General features: G+C 33.2%; 1 protein-coding gene across 1 annotated transcript in view; it reads left to right on the top strand.

Moving 5' to 3' along the window:
• Positions 1–22,113, top strand: part of LOC145243950 (proton myo-inositol cotransporter-like) — a 97,350-nt gene that overhangs the window by 39,322 nt on the left and 35,915 nt on the right. Inside the window, exons 3-5 of the mRNA XM_080107077.1 lie at positions 4,400–4,559; positions 14,396–14,607; positions 20,594–20,705. Coding sequence (XP_079963203.1) covers positions 4,400–4,559; positions 14,396–14,607; positions 20,594–20,705 — 484 coding nt within the window. The remainder of the gene's footprint in view (positions 1–4,399; positions 4,560–14,395; positions 14,608–20,593; positions 20,706–22,113) is intronic.

Raw genomic sequence — 22,113 nt, 5'->3', positions numbered from 1 at the left:
GTTGATTGAACACAAGTTGATATTTTTATGTCATAAAACAAGAGCAAAAAACCTACTTTCTAAACATGAAAGCTCAAAGGGACACCTCTGTTTTATAGCATTAGCCAAAAAGAATTGTCTGAACCATCTCCATGACGATAGTCTATTGACAGTTATTGTTGTAACAATGACGACACATTCATATGAGCTGTCTTTAATAAGTTTCCAGACTTTTTTTCTTGTGGGCACTTTTATTGATAGTACACGCATGAAACTCTAGTCCCCTTCTAAGTAATCTCCTCTGGCTGCAATGCACTTGTTGTACCATTCCAACAACTTCTGGAAGGTTCCATGGAAGTTCTCTTGTATAAGCGTGTTAATGTCTTGTCACAGCTTCTTTCATTTCCTCAACTGTTTCATAACAACAGCCTCCTAGGTTTTCCTTGATTGTAGAGAATAAACAAAATTTACTGGGAACAAGGTTTGGGCTATCTTGGTCAAATAGTCTGTGACAAGGATGGGGTTTTGGACTGGTGTATTTGCGCAAATCGTCCACATGTACAGTTCCCACACTGACATCAAACTGTGAACTTATTGTCTCTATAGACACACGACGATCCTTATCCATGAAATTCTTTATTTGACCAATCAACACCGGTGTTCTGACTTCTTTACTCCTCCCACACCTCTTATCATCCCTTAGACTCCCTGCTTTCCTTGAATCTCTTATGCCACTGAAAAACTTATGCTTGATTCATGCAAGATGGTCAAAAAGCAGTCTGAAACATTCCTTACGTTTCTGTGACATTTTTTCCAACTTTAAAACAGAATTTTATTGCATATTGTTCTTCTAAAGTGTCCTCACGTCTAGAGTACACTCTTGAAATTCACCAGCTGTGACAATCAGGCTTTAGTAGGGTGTATTCCAATTCTTGCTGTAGCTGTTCATTTAAACCTGAAATAAAAAATTAGTCAATCATTTCATAAGATATATAGCAATAACATACTGAATTTTCAAGAGTCTATGACAATCTTTAATACATGTACAACAACAGTCTGAAAACTTATTGAAGGCACCTCGTATATAAAAATATAACAATATATCTTTATTGTCGGTGATGGTTATGGATAGTTGGTTGTTAGGAAGGAGATGTATGCATGGTAATTCGATGGGTATATTCTTCTTGGGCCTAAATTGTCAACTAACAATTATATTTGTATTATTATTCATCAGACTACTGGTCTCATCTTGAATGTGATTTTCACAACATTTCGGTTGATGTAACCTCAACCGAAATATTGTGAAAATCACATTCAAGATGAGAACAGTAGTCCGATGAATAATAATACAAATAACCAATCCTCATCTAAAAAATTCAGAAACGTCATAACAATGATATTCTTCCCAGTTTTTATCATAGAACCATTTGTGACCACCTGAAACGTCCCCAAGGACATTTTATGACTTCTCATGCAAGTGCCTGTACCAGGTTCATAATTTTTATTCAGATAACCTTTTGGTACATTTGATAATTATTTTGTAGTTTTTGGCATTTGGCCAGGTGCATACTTTTGTCAAAATGATTTCTACACACCATAACCTTTTCTCTTCACTATATGGATGCAAGCAATCCACACAAGAAGAAAAAAATAAAGATAAAATAAAACTGAAACCAATCTATATATCTAAAAAAATGAAAAAGTCTGTGTGTCTGTGTACATTTCTCTTCCAAATAACTGTCAATTTTCGGTCTAGAGACTCGAGATTTGACATAAGGGGTACTGAGATTTGAGAAAATCTTTTTAATCGGTTTTTGGCCAGAATTTTGGTTGTCAAGGGGTCAAAGTTCAACGATTTGACCTTTGAAAACTTTACCAAATTCCTCCACCAATTTTGGGTCTAAACACTTGAAATTTTAAATGTAGGATCAAACTTTTTAATTTGATTTAAACCCCAAAGAATAAATGTTAAGAGGGTCAAAATTGGGGTCAAAGTTTAAAAAAAAATGATTTCTGCGGTTTCTACCAAATTACTCAGCCAATTTCTGGTCTAAACATTTGAAATCTTACATAAAGTGTATTTATGCGTAAGGCAAATTATGAAGAGTACATGGGGCCCGAGCAAAGCCGAACTGAACTGCTAGTATATATATATATATAGTCAAACTGCTACTCATTTATAGATCTGGATGGAGTATACGTTTATGTTACTTAGTATTCCCCAAATTGTCCCTCTTCTAAGTTTGAACAAGATACAGCATTGCTTAACTTTATGTATTGGATATCTTCTAATAAAAGCTGGAATTTGTAAGTATCTGCTTGCTGATACGCATGAATGTTGTTATCCATGATTTTTTACGATACCATCATTTTTTTTTTTTTTTTTTTTCACTTATTTCAATGCAAACTTTTCTCGCTTTGTTAGTTTCCTTAATATATGTGAAATTGGTTGGTTAATAGAACACAACTATTGTGTAAATTAGTTGCCATTAAAACTTTTCTGGATGGAACTGTTCATTTGTAATCATTTTAAATACAAAAGAGATATGCCTGTTAGATCACTATCGCTGTTTATTCTGCTTTGATTTGATTAAAAAATTCATAGCTGTTTGTATCAGCAAAACTATTGCATATATATAGAGAACAATAGGTCAGTGAAATTACAAGTAAATAATACTAAATATTAATCTACAATATAAATCTTAGCTGTCTATTTAAATGTATGTATGTATGACTGCCTAAAGCTTTCGACAGAGGCAACGAATTTTTATGAGATCAGTATCGTTTTGAAGTTCGACCCTTCAGACAACAAATATAAAAAAATTGGCTAAAAACATTAATTCCTTCACCCTCAACTGGGCACTTTTCTACAGGGAGGTGGTCGCTTTTTTCGCCGATGTTTTTGAAAGTCATCTCCTCTTTTCGATTGACTAGCCTTAATTTAAACCTTCGCCACTTCCGGTTTGGCGATGGGTGCAACAGCAAAGATGTCACATTTTTTTCTTTTATGTTCTTTTCCTCCTTCGCAGTATGGGTTCGGACCTGCCTGCCTGCCTGCTACGACTTTTTTTTTTTTTTTTTTTTTTTTGCTTAACACACACCTTTAAACACTCGAGCAATGCCGGGCATCCAGTCTAGTTTATTATAAACTGTATGAAAAAAAATAATGCAAGTTAGACATAGTTTTTTGGAGTTGTTGCTATGTACCAATACAATAGTCTTTTGAAATACTAATAAATATATATAATGGGTGCATGTATATTATTTCAAGAGTGTTGTATTATTTATTAGCTGGCTACCTGGCATAACTGGGTCGTACAATACGCTTAAACATGATCTTTTAATTTATACAGATTGCATCTGTATTATTATAGAATCAATCTTCTATTGATTATTATATATTATGAGGAAAAATTTGCAAAAAGAATAAAAACATAATAATGATAATGTCGTTCATCAAATTCCGTCTGTGTTTGTTTACAATATCATGTCAGCTGATATTTGGCCTTGACAATGAATGCCCTGGAAAAGTCACTTCTGATTAATGTTTAGTTTAAAAATATGCAAACAAAGAAATGATTTATGATGGTTTTAAATGGTACCTCTTCTTTTATCGTAAACTGAACTTGTTAATAAGAAAAAAACTAAAATAAAATGATGAGGTACACCTGGGCTATAACAGAGGATCATTCGATTTGTTTGTTTTGTTATCACTGAGCTATATCTCTAAATGACAATGAATCTGTTTTTTTTTTTCTTTTGTCTTTTTTTTTTTAAGAAGAAATGATTTGCTGAGATTTTATTTTTTTCCCTTGGGCAGTGTAATATAAAATATTCCCCTGTAAAAAAGAAAGACTATTTTTAAGGTTGGATTTTTTCGATACTTTTCGGATGAATTTCTGTACAAAACATATCTAAGAACACTGCCAGACATAAAAATTAGCTTTGTGTGAAATTTGCAAAAGATAGGCTCAGCTGTTTCGGAAACTATGAGAAAATGAACTCTCTCTCACACACACACACACTCACACATATGCACACACACACACACACATACACATACACACACAGACACAATCACAAACGCACACACACACATGCACACACACACACAGACACAATCATAAACACACACACACACATACAGACACAAACACACTCACACATATGCACACACACGCACACACACATATGCACACGCACACATACACATACACACACAGACACAATCACAAACACACACACACATATGCACACACACACACACACACACACACACACATGCACACACCCAGTGACTTTCATATAATAGTAGAGATTAAAATAAGAATGAGCTTTTTTGATAAAAAATGAAAAACATTTTCAGTTATTCATTTTTTTTTTTTTTTTTTTTTTTTGTAACATTTTTTTATTTTTACAGGTTTTGCTTGTGCTACATCAGCTGTGTATATTGCGGAATGTGCTCCAAGCCATATACGAGGGTGTCTGGTCAGCATGTGCCAACCATTTTTGACAATGGGAATTTTACTTGGCACGATCATCGCTGCACTTTTCAGCTATGACAAGAAGCATGGATGGAGGTAAATATCTAGAAATAGACAAGATAAGTTGCATCATCATCATCAAATGTATGCATGTTTATGGAGGGTGGGGCATTGGATTTAGTTTTCGTGAATTTCCAAAAGCGTGAGAGTTTTAAAGGGTGCAAGGTCTCGGCCGCCAATAATTTAGCAGGTAGTTTACTTCTGCTTCAACACTTCTGTGCAAGAAAAATGTTTCAGAAATTCATGATAGTTTTCCAATGTTGTAAGCATATCTGTGTGTCTAAACACATGAAAATTAAGATCTGAATTGATGGCGAATTTGCAAATAATTTTGTGCGTGTTAATCAAGTCAAAGTGTCAATAACTCTAGGCTCAAGAAAGCAAAGGTTTCAGAATCTGGCAAGTGTTTATAATGAAGAGTATTTGATTTGTTGCACATTTTTTAACAGTTTTCAGTCAATGTTCGTAGCAAGATGGCGGTTTCAGACTGATGATGCAAATTCTAATTTAAGTTTTGAAACATTATGTTGAACAAAGATGGTGGCGTAGTTCAGATCAGTAATTGGCAGTAACCAAGATGGCGGCTAAGAATCAAATGCGGTTGGCAGTAACAAAGATGGCAGCGTAGTTCAGATCAGTAATTGGCAGTAACCAAGATGGCGGCCAATAATCAAATGCAGTCCGTGGCGTAGTTGACGACGAACTGATTGAATCCAAAATTCTATTATTTTATATAATTTTTTTTAAAGGTTTTCATTGGTTGTTTAGCACAGCCGGTGGTTATAAAAATGATTGGCGAATCGAGTCAAAAACATTTTACACGCCCCTTTTTGATATAATGGAAAAATCCTTTCAGATTCAATTTTGGTTTGACTTGAGAAAAGGAAAGAAAAATAAATAAATAAAAACGAACAAATAAAAATAAACCAATAAGATAATTGTTTTTTTTTTTTCTGGTTTTGGGAGAATTTGTCTTTATTCTCATTGGTCAAAAAGAATTATTAATATATTGGTATAATGTGTGCAAAAAGAAGCCACTTTTTCTTTTTTTTTTTCCTTTTTTTTTTGATACATATAAAAATAAACACTTTTCAAATATATATAAACATACAAATAGAATACTTTTCAAATACATATAAAAATATGCACAAAAATTCACAAATATACATTTTTTTTTTTGTAACAAAAACTGGAAACATTATGTTAGTTATTAGTTTGTTAATTTGGTTAGTAAGATAGAAATAGTTACAGTTTAACGTCGTGCCCGGGACAATTTACAAAATTTTTTTTTTTTTTTTTTTTTTGTGATTTTACTGTTCATACTTCTCTTTTTTGGTTTCTGAAAAGGGATTTATTCATAATTAGATTCCAAAAAGTTCTATAAATCATAAAATGTTTTAATTTTATTCTTTTTATAGGTTTAGTGAAAATGTCGACTATATTATTTTCTGACGTCACATAAATAAGAGTAATAGATTTTTTACTTATTTTATCCCTTATAAAATGATATCTGATATCAATATGCTTCGACCTTTGATGAATCATAGAATTATTTGCTAATAAGATACTGCTCTGATTATCACAATGAATTACTATAGGTTTTTTACTTAGATCTGGTTTTAAAATAGATTTTAGAAGGGTGTTCATAAAAATTGCCTCCTGCGGAGGAATGAGTAAGAGCCACATATTCTGCTTCACAAGTAGAAAGGGGAAAAATTTGTTGCTTTTTAGTTTTCCAAGAGATCATAGGTCCAGTCTTTGACAATCTAAAACAATACCCTGTTACACTTTTTCTATCCTCAGAGTTACCCCAATCTGAAAATCCTTCTAAATTTAGAGCATACGTAGACTTTTTAAATATTAAAGATTTTTTTTTTTTTTTTACATAGGCATCACCACTTATCAAGGCCAAGAGGCCACTCGAGGATAAGGGTTAAAGAGTGTACAGTAGAAATTGGACAATATAGTAACCATTAGTAATGGAGATTCGGTAAATTTTTTAACTTATATGGAACGGCTCATCAAAAACTTGTTTATGTTAGACTTGAAGACAACCATGTAGTCAGCTGGAAAGCAGTAAAACGGAAGACAATTCCTTATGTTATATACTGGGTGGTATGAAGATGACGTATATTATGTATTGTTGTTGTTCGTCTTAGGAAGAGTCTTAGTGTTTCATCTAGAGACAGGGTACATTCTACTACATGAGCACCAAGCCTGTAATTTAAATATAAGAGATTTTTGAATATATTGATAGACTGAGAGATGGGGCGTTTGATATTTATGCTGACAGTTATACATTAGTTGTTTTAAATCGTCTAGATTGAAATGACCGCTGTTCACTTATCAATGAATAACGAGACACTTTGTTTTATAATTTGGTGAACGTGACTAGTCCACTAGGTTTGATGATGATGATGATGGTGGGTTTGAAAAAAAAAAAAAGAAACTGGCGTTACCACAGTACCAATGTAAGGGTTCATTACAGCTAGATGATCACACAATGCGAAAAAGAAAAAAAAAAGCAAAGGAAAAAAAAATGCAAAACGAAATAAAACAATAATTAAGAAGAAAAAAAAAAGAGAAGCACTCACACATACGCAGTATTAAAGACAAAAAAAATGAACACGCATACACACAAGACAGCAAAAGTATACAAGAAAATTAGAAAAAGGGCCGATATGCCGCAAATAGAAAACATACGTAATGAATGGAAAAAAAAAAAAATTTGTCACCATGTATTTCATTCATTTAAAGATGGTTTAAAAATACACACTCACGCAGAAAGTTTAAGCAGAAAAAAAAATAAATAAAGAGATTGTTATGTTCAGATATATTACACGAGACGAAAAATGTTGTTTTGATAATTGTTGAATTTGGTTAATGAATTGTTTTGAAAATATGAACTCACACGAACACAGAGAAAGAAAAAGTAAGTCAGTATGTTATTCATAAAAATTTGTATCAAAAATGTCTCGCTGGATGAATGTTTACATGTGTCAATTGAAAAAATTTCAAAAGTATTGTGTACTTAAGACTGTGTTTCGTTCAGAAACGAAAATATGCTATAGTCAAAAATAAGATGCAGAAATGTGAAATAGTTGAACTTTCCAGCTTATAATGTGGTTAATTGTTTTGTCTTTGAAAAAGGGACAATTTATTGTTTTCGTGTTAACGGACGTTGTGTTACAGAAAATAATTTTTTTTTCTTTCTTTTCTTGAGAAAAGTTACAACTGTTTGTGAAAATCATAGTTTAAATGTATAATGTAACATATTTTTTTTTTGAAAATGTTTTTATATTGTAAAATGTCTTAAATGTATGTAAATTTTATGTTTTTTTGCGACAGGAATTAAAAGTCACTATTAGGTATATACATTAGAATTGAAATGATCTAGGAGAAAATAAGATTAATTAAGACGAATGGTTGGCTTAGAAATAAATTAGAATTTTAGGAGTGGGACAAAAATGACAAATTGCGTAAACGGGCATTTTTGAGAAGTTTTTACAGATGTAATAAGCCAAAAGAAAGAAATTTTTATTTTGACAATTGGTTTTTGTTTTTTTATGATGCCCATAACATTTTTCCCCAAGAAGAGTAACTTGCTAGGGAGATGATAAGCACTAGAGGTGCCCCTAATTCGAAAAATACAGATGGGAACCTGCGTTATTGTGCTTTTAAAGCCTTCCGCATGTAATGGTTTTGAGCAAAAGAATAAGTCTTGACACAATAAGTTAAAAATGCAGGCGTTGGACGGATACGAGAATTCTTATGAAAAAAAGGGTTATGAGAGCCCAAAAGCTAATCACATATAGCATAATGAAGTGAGAGAAAAGTTAAATATACCGTAAGTACATAGGAAGAAATAACCTTGAATTGTTTTTTGAGGCACATGAATGTGGGATATCTCTGCTGAATCTTGGAAGCTGTGATGAGAGAAAAGAGGAATCACAAAAAGCGGGCCATTAGATAGAATTTAGTGCGCAAATAGGTATTGTGGTGCAAAAGATGTTAGTTAGTTAAGGCTGGTATTTTCTAGGGCTTCATAAAGTTCCAAGGGTCCAAACAAGGAAATCCGAGCGAATCAGTGGATGAAAGGTATATCTTAAACTTTGGAAGCCAACCACAAAGATAAATGAGCTTTAAGAATGTCCCAAAAAGATAAGTTATTTACGAAACGAAAACAAAGCTCTAATTAATAGAACAACCATGCTGAAGAAAGGATCAAGGACACATTTGGACGAAGAGTCGTTGATTTCATAAAGAGGTAAAGTGAGACCTCTAGTTTGCGGCATAAGGGTGGCTGGATGAAGCAGCTGACGTGAGTTATAGGAGGCACTACCCTACACCTAAAAGGAATATGCCAAGGAGATCAGATAGAGAGTCTGGTCTAAAAAAAAAAAAAAAATTTTAATTATGAAGTCAGTTAGAAAAGGGCTGACTTGAAAAAAGAAAGTTTCGGTTTTATTTTATGGTGTCGGATCTTTCTTATATATATAAAAAAATGTACTAAAATTTAAAAATGCTCATGGAATCTACGCTTAGGTTTAGGCACAAATAAAGAGGGGAGGAAACTAGTGATAGTGTTTTCTGCTAGACGGGTGTTTCTTGTGAAAGTTTGGCGAGGGGGAGACCATAGAATGGAGCTCAGCCGAGCACCTGCCATAAAAATAACAATAAAGCAGAGACAAACTCGCAACATCTCTTCTGTGAGAAAGAGGTTGCAAGGAAGAGAAAAGGACATCTCCCACAAGGCTACGAAGTCTATTTTGAACTCTATCAAGGCAGGATAAGTCCTTTCTAGCAGCTTCTGCCCAGATGTGGCAACAGTACTCCATCCTTGGACATACCTGGCTCTTATATAGATAGAGAATTACATCGGCAGTAAGATATCTACTTGATCGATAGAAGGATCCCACCATTTTTCTAGTGGCCTTGGCAACGGATTTAATGTATGTGTTCCATTTAAGATCAGGATTAAAGGTCAAGCCCAGAAGCTTGTCAAAACATGAGGCCTCCCCAAGATAAGAGCCATTCATTTCAATTGATGCCAGATGGGGATCAGAGCATTGATGATGTAAAGATAAAAGCTTGGTTTTAGATGCATTAAAAGTAGCAAGCCACCTCTTTCCCCATTGTACCACTAGCTCAAGATCAGAGGAGAGAGAATCAGAGAGAACTTGGTCATTTACGGTCTTAGATGTGCTACCATAGATAGTAGTGTCATCAGCATAGATGTCTACGAATGATGTAAGGGTGTGATTTGGAAGATCATTAATATAGATCAGGAAGAGAGTTGGGCCCAGGATGGACCCCTGAGGGACTCCATCATTAATACTAAGAGCTTCTGATTTTTACCCATCAACCACTACACTTATGAACCTATCAGAGAGAAATGATTTAATAATTGAGAAGACATTTCCAGCTATACCATAGCTAGAGATCTTGTGAAGTAAACCTTTATGCCATACTCTATCAAAGGCCTTTGATATGTCAAGAGCAATTGCCCTAGAAAGGCAGCCTCCGTCGAGAGATTTGCTAATCCTATGAGATATAACTGTAAGCACATCTGTTGTAGATCTAGCAGAACGGAAACCATATTGAGTGTCACTAAGAAGGTTATTTTTGCTAAGATAGTTGATTACTTCTCTATTTAACACAGATTCCAGCAACTTACTCATGACACACAGGAGACTTATTGGCCTGTACTGTGAGGGAGATGACCGATCACCTGAATTCTTAAATACAGGGCATACTGATGAGATTTTGCAGGGTGTCGAGAAGCAATTCTCCTTAAGACAACGTTTTAACAGTCTTTTGAGTACTATAATTGGAATACCGTCAGGCCTGGTTGCTTTACTGAAATCAAGGTTTTTGATTAGCTTGGCAACATCACATACAGATATTTGTATATCACATAGCATGTTTTTTGATACAGGAGGAAATATTGGAGGTTGGCAGCCTTGGTCGCAAAGGTTAGAATTAGCTACAAAGTTCTTTGCAAAGAGTTTGGCTTTATCTGATGCTGACGAGATTACCTCAGGTCCATTTATGAGAGTTGGGATAGAGCACACGCTTCTGTTCAGGATTCTGTTTGCTATTTGCCAAAACTGGTGGGAACCAAGCCGCTGCTCAGCTACTTAGGACTTGACTTCCTTGGTTCCTTTTAGGTAATGAAGGATTTGTTTTGCATGATTAAGGTCCTTAATTGTCGGTTTCGATAAGTTTTGAAATAGCTTTGTTACAGTGTAACATATGTCAGGCCTAGTTGCGGTCATCAAGTAGAGGAGGCTTCCTCACATTTCCCTGTATATTTGATTATCTATGGATTTTGTTTTGGTCCCTATATTTTTATTTATGTCCATTTCGACGGGAGTTGAACGCGGCTTACAATCTTGCATTCCGAACTTGAGCAGAATTTTTTCAATGTATTGTGATTGGTTCATAGTTATAGTTTCATTTTCACAGGTAAATTTTATACCGAGGAACCATAGGAGTCGTCCAGGATTGGCTATTTTTAATTTTTTATTTAATTCATATTTAACATGTTTTAAAGTGTTGTCACAGTTTGAGGCGAGTAATATATCGTCAACCCAAAAAAACAAAATCAACAATTTATTACCTACATTTTTTTGGTATACATGCACGCGTCTACAGGACATTGTTTGAATTCCTGTTCTATTAAATAATTATGGAGTGTTAAATTCCAATTGTGTGCACTTTGTTTTAGTTCATATAACGATTTATTTAATTTCCACACCCAATTTTTATTTTTCATTTTAAATCCCTCTGGAGGGTAAATTTAGATTTCACAGTCAATCGGAGCATTTAAATTAGCATGTTTTACATCCATTTGATGTATTTTTAAATTATATTGAGTGGCAAGTTGTAATAAAATTCTAATTGTCGTTAAATTTGTCGTTGGTGAAAATGTAAAATATTCCACTCTAGAAATTTGTGAAAAACCTTTTGCAACGAATCTTGCTTTAAAATTTTCACTGCCAGAAACTGATTTTTTTGGAAGTTTTTGTAGTAATTATTAATATTTTCATTGTGATCGATTAAGATGTTAGGTAGTATTTCACGTGGATTGGTACTGGTGTTTTCTAGAAATGCAAAACAATCAGAACCAAATAGATGCATTCTTTTCATTGTAAGGTTTTACACCGCAAAACGCTTCATACAGCGTTTTTCCAAGTCTCTTATTGAACAATCTATTTCTGATATATGTTGCTGCCATAAACTATGCGCTAATTTCGATTCGATAAGTAGGCATCTTGTCATCTCAAAAAGGGTTCGTCATGCCCTTTCAGCGGTGCCATTTTAGAGGGAGGAATACGGTGCAGATTTCTCGTGTTTAATACGGTGGTTAATTAATAGAAGTTCAAAGTCTTTACTAGTAAATTCAGTCCCATTGTCTGAGCGAATACATTTTACTGAACCATATGGGGATATATCAGCTAAATATTTCTTAGTGGCAAGAATAGTGTCGGATTTGTTTTTTAGAAAATAAACTATAATTAAACCGGAAAAATCATCAATAAAGTTCAGAACATACCTTAAATTATTTCTCCCCATCGGGCTGATCGGACCTGCTAAGTCACAATGCACAAGTGAGAGAATTTTTGTAGCTTTTTTTGTCTGGCGTTTGGATTATATATTTTGTCATTTTCCCCTGTGTACACACATCACAATTTCGGAAATCATCTGAAGGTATTATTTTCATGCCTTCGACTACATTTGGTAATTTTTTAATATTAGCTGTATTGCACTGTCCTAGAATTTTATGCCAGGTTTCCAAGTTGTGACAAGCAGTTTTTGAGGGAACCATACTTTTTAAATAATATAGTCAGCCATTTTCTTTAATGTCAAATACAGTTCTATTGAGGTATATCAGTTTTGACTTGTTTTGGCCAAATTTTATATTCGTGCCTTGTTTAATTGCAGGCTGCACAGAAAATATGTCTTGCTTAAATGTAGGTATGAACAGAGCATTTTTTAGAATACAGTTACAGATTTCGTCTTTATTATTTTTTAGGGATATTTTAGCATCGCCTCTTTTCAAGACAACTTTGTGGCATGTGTGGCACAGAAACCCAGGAATTTGCACCTCTATTTAGGAGGATAGACAATATAAACTTGGCAGCAATTTCCAATAAAGTTTGAATCAAAATTAATAAAATCCGATTCCTTGGTGATAATGTGTGCTGTAGCACCACAGTCTACAATGAGATTTTCACCATTTGTGGTATTGTCAAAGTTACATGTGAATAGAAATGTATGTTCTTCCTCAAAGTTCTCAACGTTTTTTACAGAGTCCATTTTAGAGTGTTTATATCGACATTGGAAACTTTTGTGGTTGGGCCGTCTACAATTATAGCAGATAATTTTATTCTTTTACTTGGAAAAATTACTTTTGGGGAACACGTTGCGGTGAAGTGTGTAATTTGGTGGTGTCTGCTTTCGAGAAGCATTTTCGAACTTCATAATATTGCTGGAGTAATTATTGTCCACGAGCATACGATTAGTCTCTTCGTAACTGCACAATGCCACTTTAAATTCACTGAAATTTATGGGTTTGTCTTTCTGAGTTATAACAGTTGTAAATGGTTTAAAATCGGCTGGAAGTCCCTTGAGGGTCATTGATATCAACAAGCTATCGCTTATTATTTTACCTGAGTTTTAAGGCATTGGCGGTTGTTTCTGCCCTTATAACGTAGTCAGTAATAGTTTCATCCTCATTACATTTCAGAGACATTAATTCTGTATATAGTGATATAATTTGCGGTTTCCCTTTTGATAAATAATGTTCTCTTAATATGTTCAATGCTTTCCGTCCGTCATCCAATGTGTCTCTTATTATCAGAGACAGACTTCTATCATCTAAACATTGAATTAGTTCTGCAAAAAAACAGTCGCATTCTTTTTGAGAAATTCGGGGTCGTTAGGATTCTCCGTTGGAGATTGTATCACTTTGTGTAGTTTTCGAATCCTTAGATATCCCAGAAATTTTACCGGCCACAATTCGAATTTAGATTTCGATCCATCAAAGAAAAGGCAATGGCTGGGCACATAACCTGTTAACTTTTGAGACATTATGTTGAACAAAGATGTCGGCGTAGTTCAGATCAGTAATTGGCAGTAACCAAGATGGCGGCCAATAATCAAATGCAATCCGTGGTGTAGTTAACGGCTAATTGATTGAATCCAAAATTCGACAATTTTTATAATAATTTTGCGACGTTTTTATTGGTTGTTTAGCACAGCCGATGGTTATAAAAATGATTGGCGAATCCATTCGTCACATACCCCCATTAGGAGTCATAAACATTTTACAATTTTGGACATATATTACGGCATTTCTAAATTTGTTTAGATGAAGATTGGTTATTCATATTATTTGGATTATCAGACGACTGTTCTCATCTTGAGTGTGATTTTCACAACGTTTAACATTCTCTGAGTTCGATAAGATACACCTGAAGAAGGCCGGAGGTTACATCGACCAAAACATTGTGAAAATCACACTCAAGATGAGAACAAAAGTCCGATGAATCCAAAGAATGAATATATTATCATGTTCTGAATTTTTTAGATGAGGGCTGATTGTTTATATTACGTGTTTTGATTGGACTATTGTTCTCATTTTGAGTGTTATTTGTGCAACGTTTCGGTTGAAGGCTAATCAGACCAAAACACTAGTATCTGCAAGCATAAAAATACTTATTAATATTTATTAAAAAACATATTTAAATTGAAAACATGATAGAATATGCGAATGAAAATCCGATAATGTATAAGCAATATATATATATATATACACACACACACACATTATATGCCATTCAGTTGTATTTTTTGCTTTTTCTCAGGTATATATGGGGTATCTTGGGTGTCTTCAGTAGTATTCAGTTTGTGGCTTTTCTAATCCTTCCTGAATCCCCGCGCTGGTTTATTCAACAGTCTCGAATTGATGAAGCTAAGAAATCACTGATGCAAATTCGAAAAACAGAAAATGTTAATGAAGAACTGAAAGAAATCGAAGAAAGCTTTAAAGAAGAAAAAGAATCAATTGAAAATTCAGGTAAAATGTTTATATTCATACTGGCTGAACCACGAGAGTTGTTCCAAAAGTTAAGCCTCCTATTTTTTTTTTTTTTTTTTTTTTACTTCAAAGAGTTGTAGAATTACAAAGACAGTAGTAATAACATTAAAACAAACAACCTTTTGTGCTCTAGAATTTATTTTTCTACATAGTTGCCACCATTCTCAAAGCACTTTTGCCAGGAATTGAACGACGCATCTCTACTTCTGACGCACATTCATGACAGGGTTTGCTTCCTTAGTCTCACACCGTCAATATCTGCAACAGAGAAATGAAACATTCAAATTACGAATGCATGAATTCAGTCATCATAACAATGCAATTTGCAATCTCCTCTGTTCCATTCAGGCAAAATAAAAATAGGAGGCATCACTTTAGGAACAACTCTCACACTCGGGAGAAATTGAAAGGTATCATCCTCAGGTTTCTTTGATGTCGCTGTACAAAGGTTTAAGATACCCTGACATAAAGGTATTTCTGTTATAAAGTAACCCCTGACCAATTATGCAAATGAAATGGTGTGCCACACCCTCAGGTAATCCAACATGTTTCCCGGGTTGCAGATGGGATCACTCTAGGACACCATATTTAATAAGAAGTTGTTGACAATAAGGCGATTATGAAAGATGAAGAAAAGCGGCAATACTTAAAAGAGGCCCTTGATACACTACGTGGGTAAAAGAAATTAGTCACATACTTCTAACTTAACTGTTATACAATCGGAGTGGAATTTAAATTATCCTGGACGATACAGGTTATTTACGGTGTAAGGGCGATAATTCAATCCGTACTTTCGTTGCAAAGTTCTTTCCCTTGAAACGCTGAAACGAAGGCAAGAATTTGTACAAAAGCACGGTGATTTTATTTTTCATTTATTTTAAACAGAAGATGACTGAACTGTATAGGAACTTTTGCATAACCTCTGACCCTGTGTATCCTTACTTTGTCTGTAAGACACATTCTTTGCTGTTGCTTATGCTTCTGTTTATATAATACTTGTTGTATGTCATACTATGTCAGCTTTGCCCTAAATAGTCTACGTCAGGGGTCAGCAACATTTTGGAGCATAAAAATCAAACAAGTTGATATTGTTTGAACATGTTTTCCTCACATATACACACTCACATGTACGCACGCACATACGCACATACACGCACGCATACACACATCCTCATACACACAGACACATGTACGCACACATACGCGCACAAGTACGTACACATGCAAAACGTCACTTCCCCTGAAAGGAATTCTAGACATGCGCAGTCAGAATACTCACCCCGATATAAAAGTCCACAACACTATTCAACTTCCTCTTTTTTCCCTTTTGCCTGGTTGACGAAACCAGCAAGTTCGGCATCCATAGCTCTTGGTTTGAAGACTTTTCCACGTGGACGACTGGACGACTGCTTTCATGAACGCACAGTTTTGCTGAGGCAAACACTCCCTTTCTATTTTCCTTTCTAGGTGCAGGATGGGCATTTCTTGCCCTCGACTTCATTTCCTTCTTTTCCACGCATGTAGTCGTCAATGCCTGAATGAGCACGTGTTACACTTAAACCATTTTATTTTCAACAGAAAATAAACAACATGTTTATTTCATCCCGCAATTGAGTTATTGTTTCTTTCATTCTATTCGTTTCATTATTTTCTTTTGTAACGGGATTAGGATTTATATGTCCTAGTCCTCAACAATATAGAAAAAATATTCACTCGATAAAGAACAAGGCATATTTTCTCTATCTTGTCCTTTTTAATCTGTTGTTGGTTCCGAATAAATCTGAATTCTCGTCACTTTTGTTGTCAACGACTTGGATATATAATACTCAAAGTTTACATCATTCTAACATAGAAATATATTTCCTGTATAAATGCACAAAAACAAATAAAAAAATACTTGTATCTCTTGTTTGTTTACTGAGAAGGTGTATATATGCAAAGTTATCTGCGAGTTTCTTTACTTTATTTTTTTTTTTTTTACTCATTTACTCCTCTCTTCCTTGTTGCCTTTTCTCTTAGTTTTGTTTTTGTCAAAAATATTTATAATTTTTGAAAGAATTTAATGAAATGTTTTCTGAAACGAAATCGATAGGGTGTCTTATGTAACATTGAAATTTAAATCCAATAAATAATTTTCAGTTTATAATATATATATATATATATATATATATATATATATATATATATATATTCTCTTTAACAACAAAATAGATCTGGTATGAAATAATATATTTTAAACCAGCTGTTGCATGCTGGTCTTTTTCCCTCCTTTATTTAAAAACATTGATTGCATTACTTACAGTATTATTTGGTCATTAAATTAATTGAATAAAATTGTTTAAAATTATAACCTAAAATGATTAAATTAATTGAATAAAATTGTTTAAAATTATAACCTAAAATGATTAAATTAATTTGAATAAAATTGTTTAAAATTATAACCTAAAATGATTAAATTAATTGAATAAAATTGTTTAAAATTATAACCTAAAATGATTAAAGTAATTGAATAAAATTGTTTAAAATTATAACCTAAAATGATTAAATTAATTGAATAAAATTGTTTAAAATTATAACCTAAAATGATTAAATTGAATAAAATTGTTTAAAAGTATAACCTAAAATGATTAAATTAATTGAATAAAATTGTTTAAAAGTATAACCTAAAATGATTAAATTAATTGAATAAAATTGTTTAAAAGTATAACCTAAAATGATTAAATTAATTGAATTAATTGAATAAAATTGTTTAAAATTATAACCTAAAACGATTAATTTAATACTAGCGGGACCTGTGGAAATTCCACAGCAGACTCGTTCATATGTAATATATTGATGTTGGCATTCTGTGGATGTTCAGTGTAAATGGAGACGCTCTGATATTATTGTAACTTTTTTTGTTAAAACTATCTATAAAAGTGAACGTGTCTGTGTGTCTGTCTGTGTGTCTGTCTGTCTGTGTACATTTCCCTACGCAATAACTCTGTCAATTTTTAGTCTATAGACTCGAAATTTGAAATACCGGGTACTGAGATTTGGGAAAATCGATGTGACGGGTGTCAGCCAGAAATTTGGCTGTTAAGGGGTCAAATTTCAACGATTTGACCTTTAAGAACTCTACCAAACTCCTCCAACAATTTTGGGTCTAGACACTTGAAATTTTAGATTTAGGTTCCTTAAACATGGATCTAACTTAATAAAGTGATTTGAGCCCGAAACAATAAATTTTAAGGGGTCATAATAGGGGTCAAAGTTTTAAAAAATTAACCATTTTTTTTTGTTTTTTTGCTTTTTTTGCACAGCATACACCTCCAAACACCCGAGCAACGCCGGGCACCCCTGCTAGTATATATATAAACTTGAGTTCCTTCAGTCATAACTGAAACCAAAACTTATGAAGAATTCTAAAATTATTTATGACAAGAAATAGAACATAACAATTAAACGATCCTGATGTAAGCGTGACACACAAAACACACTCGCTATCGTATTAATATATAGATGCTATGTTTACGCATGAATTGTCACAAGCGGACGATTTAACAATTTTATTAAATACTTTATATTACGTTTTTGAACTTTTGAGATGAGGATTGATTATTCATATTATTTGGATTAATGTTCTCATCTTGATTGTTATTTTCACAACGTTTAGGTTGATGTAACCTCTGATCCTCTTCAGGTATATCTTGTTGACCCCAATAATCTGTACAGAATTTTGAACGGAACTTTTGATTTTATGCATCGAGGTAGCATGTTCTTGTTCCATCAGCTATGACTTGGTATATGTTTTAAACAATTGACAGTTGTATTTTGAGTGTTGCTCACACTGGGGATTGAACCCTCAATCTCTAGAAGAATATAACTTTACAACTGAATTTTACTAAGTACTTGCAGAATTTTGTTTCTAGATGCGTAATATTACTACTATCATTTTATATCACCATTTATTACCACATATTATTTCTCTCTCTCTCTCTCTCTCTCTCTCTCTCTATATATATATATATATATATATATATATATATATATAAACATGAACATTGTGTGCATGCGAGTTCATTCCCTATGGATTCCTAAACAGTTGGATCGATTTTTTTTTTTTTTTTTAATTTTACAGAAATGTACTTTATGCGCCTGGTAGTGTTCTTAGATATGGGAATGTCTCTGATAAGTATCAAGAATAAAAAAAATCCGATTTGGAGGAAAAGGCAATTTTGACTAAAGTTAAGGCCTTATACAGCCTTATATCACAACTGCATTTGAGAAGTGTTATTACAAGCAAAAGGGCCTGGCATCTAAAATCAATTGTAGGTTCTTTTATATGACAAGGATACGTTCGAAATGAATGTTTCTGTTTAGAGCACAATTGAATGATATGCTTGAGTTTTGCATTTTAAACTTTTATTTAAGCCATTATATAAAAATAATTTTATTAAATCAACAGTAAGTTCTCTACAGTGCAATGTGAACTACAATGTACAGTGGACTAAGTCATTGTAAAGAAGTATGTGAGGCTTCCTTATGGTGCACCACAGTGGGTCTTTAACTAAAGCAGGTAATAAATGGATTTGATTAAAAAAAAAAATGGGTGGTTTTACTGATGTTGATGACAATAAAATATGAAAGATTTGTTGATCCTCATTCGATCTTGGGTAATGTAGGGTCTCCCTATTTGTGTTATATATACTGTTAAGTATTGAGACATCCTGTTGAACAAAGATGGCGGTGGAGAAGCAGTACAGTCCCGATACTGAGTGTAAATTAATTGCTAGTAACAAAGATGGCGACCAAGAATCAAATGCGGTCTGTGACGTAGTTAACGGTGAACTGATTGAATCCAAAATTCGACAACTTTTATAGTAACTTTGGAAGATTTTCATTGGTTGGTTAGCACAGCTAGTGGTTATAAAAACGATCATCGAAATGATTAGTCTGATACCCCCCATCAGGAGTCAAAAACATTTCACATATACATATATATATATATATATATATATACACACATACTATTTATTACTACCTACTTAATATATAGTAATATCTATAATTTATAATTAATGGATTCATATTGTGTTGAATTATATACTAGGTCTGTTTAGTAGTTGATCGACACCCATCATATGTGCTGCTTCTTTGAGTTCTTCTTAGTTGCCATCATTCTTTTCTGTTTCGTAGGTCAAGGAATCCAAATAAGGCTGCCAAAATCATACAGTAGCACCATATATAGATAAAACGGGTTATGTATACCACTGCATTCCCCAAACTTCCATCTACACAGAGCACAGTTCGGAGATACAAAATGGTCATAACACAGCCAAAATCCAATGTTTATGAAGGCGGCTTTCATCTCTGTCCCATTGCTAAGACAAACTGGTTGATGTTGTAGCCTTGCTCACCTTCATACTCTTTGAACATGCCTTTTATCTCTGTGTTCTAGATGAATAAAAAGCTCTTAGTCAAGTCATGGAAGAAAACCTGACCTGACAGACAACTGCAGCTATCAGAAAATCTGATGACGTTGATAATTTGGATGATCGCAACGCGTTCATAGATTATGTTACACCAACATTAGTGCAGAATGACTGAGAAGTGCAGTAAAACTTGTTTCTTTAACTTTATTAAACTTTATTACTATATTGACAGAAAATAACACATTTCATTGTCCCTGTTCTTGCAATCATCATCATTACACTACAATCATCATCATTGTTAAAATGAATATGACATGATGTTACAGCTTCAGTGTTTCATTTCAAACAAACCCCAAATTAATATGCCTGAAATTAATCCCTGAGATACACAGATTATAAAGTCATAAAACTTTAAACAAGTTTTATGAGATTTTTTAAAAAGTTATATTTTAGTGGCGTATAATTTAAATAATGCAAATGATATAAATGCTTGACGTTCTTCAATTTTTTTTTAGTAAACGTTTTGTTCTTTACGTTTTCTTTCTTTCCAGGGAAAGGAAATCTATTTCTGAGAATGCTTAAAACCAGTTCCGTAAGACGAGCTCTCATGTTGGGTTGTGGATTACAACTCTTTGCCCAATTCTCAGGTGTGAATACAATTATGTAAGACCTCACATGTTCATTTTATCTCTAAAATGTTTTAAATAAACAATATTTACAATTATATTTCTTTTTTTCCTACAACTAGCTGAAGGCTAAAATATGAATTTGCTTTTGTGGATTTGGAGAAACTTTTGACGGATTATCAAGAGATGATTCGTATCATTTGGATTCTTCAGACAACTTTATTTTCTGGGTGTACAATGAATGGGGATAGACAGACTTGCAGAATGCACTCTTTTAGTTATTTGTATAAACAATGCAAAATTATGTTTTGGAATTTTTGAGATGAGGATTGATTATTCGTATTATTTGGATTCTTCAGACTACTGTTCTTATCTTGTGTGTTATTTTCACAATGTTTTGGTCGATGTAACCAGTGTATCTTGTTGAATTCTGGAATCTTCCTGTCAAACTCTGGGGAATTTTCCTGACGAACTCTGACTAATCGACATTTTTCCAAATTCAGATACAATTACTGATTCTGCCTTAAATTTCTGATTCAAACGCAATTACTGATTTCGATGTTTCTAAATATTTACATAATGTGTTGTTGCTTTCTTTTTCTTTTTTTTTTTTATAATTTACGGATTACCATAAAAGCAAGTGTAGCAGGACATACATTACATGAATAGATTTTTCTAATTTTTTTCTCAAATGTTACCTTGTAATGGATTGAAAATAATGAGGCAACCAAAGATTTATTTCTCTTTTAAAATGAATCCAACTTGTAGTAGTCCATTGTAAATCAACAAAATGTTGTTTGATTTTTTTTTTCTTTTTCATGAACAATTGAACAGAGTTAACAAGAACCGATTTTAGTGAAAAAATCTTTATTAAATAAACTGTCTCCATTTTTCTTTCTTTTCTCTTTGAGGATTACAAAATATATCGTTTTGATGTTCAATTATAACCAACAACTTGTGGAGGCGATCTGGTGTCTACATAAAGGATGCATATAACCTGCACATTCAGTATTCTTCTAAGAAAATATTGCAATGTATGTGTGAAAAAAATCCAATTGAACTGTGAAACTTAATGAAAGTTTGTGACTAAGTGAAACCATGCAAATCTTATATTTGTATAAAAGTGAATGTGCCTGTGTGTCTGTCTGTGTACATTTCCCTATGCAATAACTCTGTCAATTTTTAGTCTACAGACTCGAAATTTGATATACAGGGTACTGAGATTTGAGAAAATCTTTGTGATTGATTTTTGGCCAGAAATTTGGCTATTAAGGGGTCAAATTTTAACAATTTGACCTTTGAGAACTCTACCAAACTCTTCCGACAATTTTGGGTTTGAACACTTGAAATTTTAGATATAGGTTCCTTGGACATGGATCTAACTTAATAACTTGATTTGAGCCCAAAACAATGAATGTTAAGGGGTAATAATAGGGGTCAAAGTT

The sequence above is a fragment of the Euprymna scolopes genome, chromosome 22 (assembly GCF_053919585.1).
Source record: "Euprymna scolopes isolate OS-2025 chromosome 22, ASM5391958v1, whole genome shotgun sequence".
In the NCBI taxonomy this organism is placed as follows: Eukaryota; Metazoa; Mollusca; class Cephalopoda; order Sepiida; family Sepiolidae; genus Euprymna; species Euprymna scolopes.
The sequence above is the reverse complement of the archived record's forward strand: the minus strand, read 5'-3'. Positions and strand labels throughout refer to the sequence as shown.